At 43.5% G+C, this 9,509-nt stretch overlaps 1 protein-coding gene across 1 annotated transcript in view; it reads right to left on the reverse strand.

Annotated features, from left to right (window-relative positions):
* The window catches only part of SPEG (SPEG complex locus), a 119,299-nt gene that overhangs the window by 91,414 nt on the left and 18,376 nt on the right, over positions 1–9,509 (reverse strand). The window contains exons 5-6 of the mRNA XM_018554913.1: positions 7,073–7,161; positions 5,278–5,453 (exon numbers count right to left, since the gene is read on the reverse strand). Coding sequence (XP_018410415.1) covers positions 5,278–5,453; positions 7,073–7,161 — 265 coding nt within the window. The remainder of the gene's footprint in view (positions 1–5,277; positions 5,454–7,072; positions 7,162–9,509) is intronic.

Consider the following 9,509-nt stretch of genomic DNA (forward strand, 5'->3'; position numbering starts at 1 on the left):
CCAGGCAGCTAGCATATGCAAAGGCAGCTTCAGTATTCCGCTAAGAAAATGTTTCCTTTAAGGCCGCTGAAGGCTGTGCCGCTTCCTTAATTGAGTGTGTATTAACGTGGTTTGTACCATAGAGTGTTCTTGGTCAAATTTAGGTCTTGCCGGTTCTAAAAATAGGTGTGCAATAGTCTAAAAAAAAAAAATTCTAGTGGCCAAAGTGCTATTGTCTGGATGATTTGTGAGTCTAAGGTCCAAACCTTCATTCATGTGGCTCTTTATTTAGTACATTGCTAGTATGTTACAGATCCCAACAATGTAACAAGTTCAAAGGTACAATGTGCTAAGCGCGGCATTTCTTAGCTACCAATTAGAGTTCACCTTACATTGAGTGCAATCTAAAGTGACTTTTGGTTCATTGCTAGAAGTTAAAGTGACACTAAACTCAGGAGTTAAATCTTAAAAATACATTCAAGTAATTTAAAGTGACATTAAAGGATATTTTTTTCCCTCCCCCCAATGTTAGTGTAAGGACTTTACCTTAAATTATGTCTTTTAATCCAATCATCTTCTTCCTTACTGTCATTTTCAGATGTCCCTCCAGCACTGGTGCTGGTCTCCGATCCAGCACTGACTCCTCTGTCCTCCTCTTCTCTCATGTCCCACGATGTCTGTGCGGGGGCACGCTGCTCCATAGACTTACCTTGTGTCTCTCCTCGTCTCCCGGCCGAACATCTAAACTGCGCATGCGCTCGCCCCGAGATCCTTTGCGGCTGCCCGAGAGTCTTCAGATGTTCGGATGGGAGCGTGTGGCGAAGACACAGGTAAGTTTAAACCTGTTTCAAAAGGTTTTTTTTTTGTTTTTGCATATATCTACTGCTTGCTAGCCATATATATATGCAAAAAAGAATTAGGGTTTAATAACACTTTAACTACTAACAATAATGTCTCTTATTTGTGTATCACTCGGCTGTAGACCCTCCAATCATCTCTGAATTGGTGCTGAAACTGTCCTTCCTTCTGAAGGGGGGGCTACTTTTGTTCCCCATAGTCCCTGTGTGTGTTGTAATATAGTCACCGCTCCAAGCTCACTCCCGGGATGGACTACAATCTCACGTTTAATTTACTAATTTGTATTGAGATTGTAGTCCATCACAGGAGTGAGCCTGCTGCGCCATGCTGGTCGGTCACCTATACAGTCATGATTGCAGAGTGCATACAAAGCAATATCAGATGGCTAATAGTTGCGCTGCAAGCACAAATGGCAAATGGAATGTTTAATCAGAGGAAGACGGCTTCAAAATATGTGAACGATCCGTGCACCCATTACTGTCAGGCCAGCCGCAGAAAACCCATTTCATAACAATTCCTCATGCTGCATAACAGTCATCACATAATGGAGCATAATACAGCTGGGATTATATGCAGCTAAACTCATTACAATACACACTCCAGGATTTTATACTCTGCTTTTCATTTCACAGACCTCAGTAGGTGCGCTTACTGGCAGTGCTGGATGTTCACTATTTTCTCTTTAAGAGGTGCTCTTAAAATTTGGCATTAAAAGCAGATCCCGGGGTAATCACTTGAGTAATAAAATACAGTCATTGGGCAAATCACTAATGGTGCATTCAGTAGAAGATTCTGGATGCAATTTTTTTTAATGGTGAATTTAAATTTTACTTTCACATAGCTCACCTGAGGATAAGGCTCCATTCCTGTCCAACGTGAACATACTTTTATTGACCCCCCAACTGCCTGCCTACGCTCATCCCGCTCCTATTATATCAGAGAGCAGGGAGTGGAAATTAAAGCTAAACTTCATGCAGATTTTTTTTTAAAACAACAACATGTAAGTTGATGTCAGATGGGCGACTGTTTCGGTATAGACAAATCACCAGCGGCAGGGTTGGTAACAGGTTGCCTATCTGTCCCAATGGCATCAGTTGGAGATGTTTCTAAGATCATTCAGAATGAAGTGGCAGGTCACTGGACCTCCATTTGACCTCCTACTGACCTGCATTTTACCTGCTTCAAGTGGGCTTTGCTTTCCCATAGGCTTGTATGGGGATACAAAACTAGATTGAAGCAGACAAAGGCCTTACTGCTACTTTTCACAAGTCCTGCTGACTTGGCTAACGTTCAAACAGTGGGTGGGCACAATAGGACCCCCCTGTTCCAAAAAAGTCGCCTTTTCATGAAGGAAGATCTCATTTGAAAAATCCCATTCACTGCAGTCACTGTTTGGGTATTCCGACAGCAGCAAACCTGCCACTTTCAGAATATAATTGCCCTGCATGGATAGGAGAATCAAGTGTTTCTTCTCCTTCAGTCTACGGGGATGAATGAGAAAAAACTATCGCTGTGTGGTCAGCCCTGCCAGTAAGTCAGACACCTGGTCCTCGCTGGGTGCTGTAATACCTTCCTATGGCTACCAGCTACTGCACAACACAGTAGAGATGTAGCGGCTGGCGGGAAGAACTACAGTGACCAGCACACTTAGAAATGCAGGATAGCAGTGGTGCCCGGAGTTCTGGAACCGAGCACAGAATTCTCTGGCTGCCCACTGGAAAGGTAAGTATAGAACTTATTCTTTTACAGCCTGCTGGTTTTTTTTCTGTGGTGACAGGGTCACTTTAAAGGAAACCTTTCCTTAGAGAGACATGGAGGCTGCCATTGCTAGTTCTACTGTAATAAATACATACATATAATCTTATGGGCAGATTGCTGTTGAAATAAATGGTCTGGCGACAGGTTTGCAATCACAGCAAAAAATGTGCCTCCTACAAAAAATACACTATACTCAGGGCCGGTGCCAGACTATTTTGCGCTCTAGGCAAGACCAGCACCCCCTGCAGTGGCCGTGGCTGTGCCTAGGCAGCATTGCGCCCTAGGCGGCTGCCTAGTTTGCCTAGTGGTAGCACCGGCCCTGACTATACTCCTCATCCTTTAAACAGCATTTGGCATTTTGACAAATGAAGCTAGCAACTCTTTGGTTATTTCTATAGTGAGCAATGTGCCATCCTCCATTTTGGGGCTCATGGGCACCTGTATTTTAGATTTTATGATCCCAACATTTTGATTTTCGGTTGTGACACAGAACAGTAATTCAGATTTAATTCTCTTCCCGGAATGGCGAACTGATAAGAGCCTGCGACCTACATAATATGCCATTCCTCTTCATTCTACGGTAAGGAATTTGTGGTAGATGACACAGGTAGCCAGCCTAGCTGTTAATCAGGCTTCAGCCCGCGATACAGTCCGGAGAGCCCAGGTCCCCGTCCTCTCTTCCCAGTAGTCTTATAAGTCCAGAGATGGAAGCTAAGCATGCAGCCGATTGCTCTTAGAGAATGGTGCCATGCAGATACCGGGAAAGGGCTTAGCTTAGGGTAGCATGCAGTAATATCATATGCAGAGGAGAAAGTGACAGAATGTAACTGTCACCGTGTCCTAAACCCAAGAGCCACGCAATGTGCAAAATATGAAACCAAGGGATCGTCTGTGAAGAGGACATGAGTACCCTGCAGTAGGGATAAAAACTAACGCATAAACCAGACAAACAACTCAGCGTTATGTGGCAGCATAACATCTGTTCCATAATAAGGGACCTCTGGCTCAGGGAAACATATTTATCCATATGAACAGAAAACAAAGGTGTCTGCTAAAGCCATAGGACTAAAAGGTTTTGTACAGCTTACATATTTAGATCTCAGATTTTTTTTTGCACAAAAGCAGTTATTTCATCATTGGTATGTTTTCTAAAATACAATAATTAATAACAGAAAATTAAATGCAAAAACAAATTAATGTAAGCTGGCTCAATGGGGTGCAATTATGAAAAACTGTCTTCTTGTTCGAGGTTGTTAATCTGCCATTTCCTTTATTTCAAATGCAGTTTAGAGACAGGGGGCTTTTGGGGGTGCTGTTTTCCTGGGCATCAGGTAAGAGGCCGACAAATGAAAGGAGTTCTTTATATTAGGTACAGTATTAAAACAATGTCTGCCCTGTATCCAACTGCTACATAAGTCTGTTTATTTCTGTCTTTGGCGTCATTGTAGAAACCTATCCTCACTTACTGACCTGCTGAATGGTAAAACTGGCGCAGGAAGTGAGGAGAAATCTCCCAGATGGAGACAGAGACAGCGATAAAAGCCTTCCCTGCTTTTTCCCTGATTTGTCTTAAAATCCTCTTTAATTAGTCAATAGGGCATTCAAATACAAAAAGGTTTAAAAACATACCCTGATTAATTAAATGAACTAGCAAATCAAAAACACACAAATTCTATCTGATAAAATATTAAGCAACAATGATCCATCAAAAACTTACACCATTTTATGGGGGAAAAGGGCCAGTCCACCCAATGTGATATTTCAGTTGGTAATGGAATATAGTGGGCTCTCTGGCCCTCTGTGAACTCCCCTGGTGAAGTCTCCCTGTCATAGCTATGGCGCTGTTCCCTCCTACTAGCTATTGGCACCCACCTTGGAGTCTTCCCACTCACCATGTTGCCTTTTCCACAATATAAAATACATTAATATGCCAACAGGGTGAGTGGGAGTAATTCATTATGGATGCTTCAGGCCTAAGAACTCAAGCATAGAGATCTTGATACACCCCTGAGAGTCGAAAGAAACCATTACAGGGTTTAACTCTCGATGGAAAATTTAAATATGAGTTTTGTTTGGACTGACCCTTTAAATGCATACCAGTGTTTCATAAAGGTGGCTATGCCTGACTAGACTGACTAAAAATATAGTACCTGCCACTGCTGAATTGTTTTTAAAAGTGCAAGTTCAAGTCTGTCATAGCAATCCTTAAATACTCAGAGAGCAAGTATGAAGCCAGTGAAGTTGGAACACCTGACCCACATAATTGTCCCTGGTCAGTCCCTGGTGGATGACAGTCTCTGAACCTGCTTCAATGGCAATGACATCTCTAATATTCCATTTTGATTTGGTATCTTGTAATCAGAGGGTTTCCCAGTTACATGCTGTGTTGTGATAATAAAACAGCAATAAAACTAATTGGGAAAGAAACCCATCCCTACCCCTGATAGGAAACATTTTGACTTTGTGGACTTCTGTGGTTACCTGGTTGAGGACCACCACAATCAGATTCTTACTTTCATGCAGTTGGAAAGGATTGCTGATATCAGCATAGTTTAAAGGTTTGCTACTTAATATATCCTGTATGTACTTTCACAGCAACAAGAACTCTGAAACAATGAATTCATTAGAGTTTAGAACATCATTTGATCATATCTGTACACTGACACATTCAAGTAACCTTACCTCGTACTTCCACCTTGGCTTCACATTGCTTAGTCCCATACTCATTTATTGCTTTACAGGTATACAATCCGGCGTCTCGCTTGTCAGACCCGGAGATGTGGAGTGCAAAGATCTCGCCTTCCTCCCCGGTCATGTGACATTTGACGCCTGGTTTCAGCTGCTGCTTATTCTTTAACCTAAAAGGATAGAGCGACCAAGGTACTAAAAATGCTGTTACCAGAGGAGAGCAAAAAAAAACCCAAGAGTTTCAGTTTCATTTGAAAAAATTAATATATTGTTTATAAGGAACATATAGTCTTTTTCAACATTCTTTAAGCGTGTAGTCATACTGGGTGTGTTAACCAGGCATTGGCATGATCTACCATCTTATTGCAGTTCATTTGCGTAGTGTGGGCATTCCGCACCGTACGACAACTTGGAAGAGGTGGTCTGGGCCACAGTTGGAGTTTGGTATGGTTTGCTTCAGTTTAATTGCAAACCATACCAAAGTCCTGAAATCTCAATCATGGATCAACTATGGGGAACGGAAGGAGGGATCACTTTGCCTGGCTGGCAGAGGAAATTATGTAAGCAGATCTGGGAACACTTCCTTATAGCACAGTATGAATGCAGACCGGAGGGGAGTGGGGTAAGGAGGACAATCGTACTTGGGCACGGTTTGGTTCAAATGTATAAGAACACCCAGAGATAAATATGTTAAAGAAACTCTAAAGGGGCAAAGTTACAGGTTCCCTTGTAAGAAGAAACCCCCCACTAACTGATAACTGATACCCACCCTTACTGCGTCCCGTCCTCTGCTCCATTTCTCTGCCAGAGTCCAAAGTCCTATCCCTGTCTTCCTACTCATGTGTTTGGCCAAGGAGATTGGCCACACATCCAGGCCTACAGATTGCATCCTAGGAGGGTGTTATATGCCGCCTATAAACTGATGAACTGGGTATTTACTGAGGCCTCCAAGTAGAGCTGCAACAGTTAATCGATTTAGTCGATTAAAATCGACGATTGAAAACGTTGGCAACGTTTTCGATCGGCGATTCGTCGGCTATCGATTGATTTGCCTGTTCGGGGCTGTTCCGGGCTCCACATGCGGCCTGAGCCACACGTCACACGCTGCTCCCGCTGCGGCCGACGTGCCCACGGCACAGGCCGCGTAAGCCACGCCCACCGCACAATTTTTTTACTTCCACCGCGCCAAGCTTGCTCCCGTGATGGACTACAATCTTAACACAAACTAGTCGTCAATCACTGGAGCCTTTTTTTTTTTATCCGATTAACCGATTAATCGAACTTAATAATCGGCCAACTAATCGATTATGAAAATAATCGTTAGCTGCAGCCCTACCTCCAAGCAACAGAGAATATTGCCAAGTAATATTTTAAAGAAAACTGTAGATGTTTTTATGTATAATGCTACAGAAGATTTCAGAGACTGCTGACATACTGCTGATGATGGTCAGATACCGGCTACAAGCTACAGCTGTAGTTGGTGACTGGACATATGTTGCAAGAGACCATTAGAAACTGGGATAGGTTACATCAAATTGCTAGACATCACTTCACTTGCAGCCCCTTAACAAACAAATGCTCCCACTATTGACTGCTTAAGACCGAGATCCACAAAACAAGTACCAAGGCCCCACATGCAGTCTGTGGGCTGCAAGTTGGGCAACAGAGCATTAAATGTTCCGTTCTATACAAGACAGAAATGTTACCTACAGCTCAATGCCACATCCTGCCTACAGTGAGCTACGAGGCAGATAGAATGCTTGCATGCTTCTGTGTAGATATCACTCACCAGCTTATCATAGGTTTGGGTTCCCCCTCTACATGTACTCGCAGAATGACTTCCTGGCCCTCAAACACCATCTGGTCTGACATCGCCACCTAAAAATAAAGATAATGAGATTAGGGAATAGAAAGGAAAACCTACCAAATGATCTGTCATTAGACCATGAATATCCTTCTAAGCCTGGGTGGGCAGAGACGTCAGGTATATGGGTATCCTTTAGAAAAGTAGTTCACAAGTTAGAACAAAGATACGTTTTGGAATAATGAACAAGTCTTGAGATTGTAGTGCACCTTTCTGTTTATCTCTGTACATTTAAAGAGTTCATTCACTTGTATTACATTCGGTGGCAGGAGCCATACATGATGACATCATGATGACCTCTATGAATAAGCCTACGGGTGAAACATGTGAGAGGTTGTAGGTGGTTGGGGGGCGGGGGGGGCGGGGGGGGGGCAGTGCTGGTATTTGTTGCATTATACACTTTTATTCTCTGTTATACTGGATTTGCTGAGAATTTCAATAAAGTCCGAAGTACATTCCAAGGTGGAGATGCACCTATTAGACCAGCACCTGAGGAGTCCTGACGGCAGCTAAGGAATTGGAGCGGTGAGATTTCCTTTGGCTCTACATTTGTAACTCATATCACTCTGTGTAAGCACATGTGATCACTGAAAAGAACAGGGAAGGATCTACGGGAAGAAGGTAGGCCCTGCATGAGTTTAGCTAAGCCCTTCTGCATTCCACAATTACAAGTGATTCTTGCCAGCTAACTGTGCAGAACAGAATTCCCATCTAGAGGGATTTCCAATCCCTTGGTTGTTGTATTCGGCCCTGCTGTGCAGACATCCTGCTGTACAGACTGCACACAGCTGAATGTAAACAAACCATTATTTATACTGGCTAGGGACAGTGATGGCAACTCACATGCCAAATGTGTATTCTGTATATGGATACAGAATATTTAAAGAGCCTATGTGTTTAAAAAGGTGCATATTTCCTTAGAAAATGTGTCCATGTGTCTTATTTGCAGACGTGCTGTGGTGCCATTAGTTCCCAATAGCACCCCAAACTTGTCTGCCAGCGCATGTGCATTGTACCATGCCAAAATGAATGGTACAAAAGTTTAAGAAACAAGGTGCATGCACTTCTTTGGTGTGATTGGGAGATCATTGAAATGAATAAGCTTTCCAAGGCACCACACCTTAACATGTCTAAAAAACACATTCATCAATGGCTGGATGTAGGCATCACGGGACCTGAAAGAAACAGCAGCAGAAATAGCTTCAGCTGAAGCAGCAACAGGTTCCTGGACCTATCATCCCCAGGGGCAGGAGGAGAGCTAGACTGTTACATATGCTTATGTTACTGGTAAGTAAACCAGTTCAACTAGCTGGTGTAAAATCTGACTTAATCTATTCCAGCTCTGATGAAGGGGGAACCCTGTAGCCATCGAAATTAGTTGTTTTTACTGATCCTAAATACAAATATTTCCTGGATACATATCAGTGGAGAGGTGCTTTTACCACCCACTCTTCTTTCTGCCTATCTCTGGAGGAGGGCAAAGAAGGAGGAAAGTGTGCCACATTGTGGCAAGCGCCCACCCATCCCATTGTGAACTTTATTTCTGATTAAAGTATAACCCCCTCCCTGCTGTTTCCTACCTTAATAGACTCTGCAGTCAAGTAAAATAAAAAGTAAGTAAGTGTACACAGCATAGGAATCTAAATCTATAATACCTACCATTACCACCTCTGTTGAAGTCAGTCTTCACACTTTTGCATAGACCAGTAGACTCTTCAGCATCTGTCATTTCCGGGTGTGTCAGATGCTGGTGTCTCCCCAACCGTGTGCTGCGGCTCCCCACCCTCTCCAGCTACTACCTCACTATGTGTCCCTTCAGAACTTCAAGGATATACCAGTGACGAAGTGACTGCAGGGAAAGCCGCAGCTATCAGTGGGAAGAGGCGGGTATCTGGCTCACCTGGAAGTGTTGGATGCTACTGCAAGAAAGCGGTTATCGGCTACAACAGAGGCCATAATGGTATGTATTATAAATGTACTTCCCTGTGCTGTGTTTGTGTACTTTTTTTTTTTTAAGTTAATGACAGTGTCTATTTTAAAGTGACATTAAAGTCAAAAAAATTTTCCCCTCCCCCCAATGTTAATGTTAGCACTTACCTTAAATGATGTATCTTAATCCAATCTTCCTCTTCTTTCATGATGTTTTCATCTGTCCCTCCAGCGGTGCGGTGGCCCTCCGATCCAGCGCTGACTCCTCTGTCACTGCTGGCACTTCCGATCCCGCGGTATCTGCATGCGGGTGCACGCGTCCATAGACTTACGTTGCGTCTCTGCTCGTCTCCCAGCCGAAAATCCGAACTGCGCATGCGCCCGCCCCAGGATGCTTTGTGGCCGCCCGAGCAGTTTTGGATTCTCGGGGGGG

Source organism: Nanorana parkeri, unplaced genomic scaffold (assembly GCF_000935625.1).
Source record: "Nanorana parkeri isolate BGI_ZX_2015 unplaced genomic scaffold, ASM93562v1 scaffold178, whole genome shotgun sequence".
NCBI classification, from domain to species: domain Eukaryota; kingdom Metazoa; phylum Chordata; class Amphibia; order Anura; family Dicroglossidae; genus Nanorana; species Nanorana parkeri.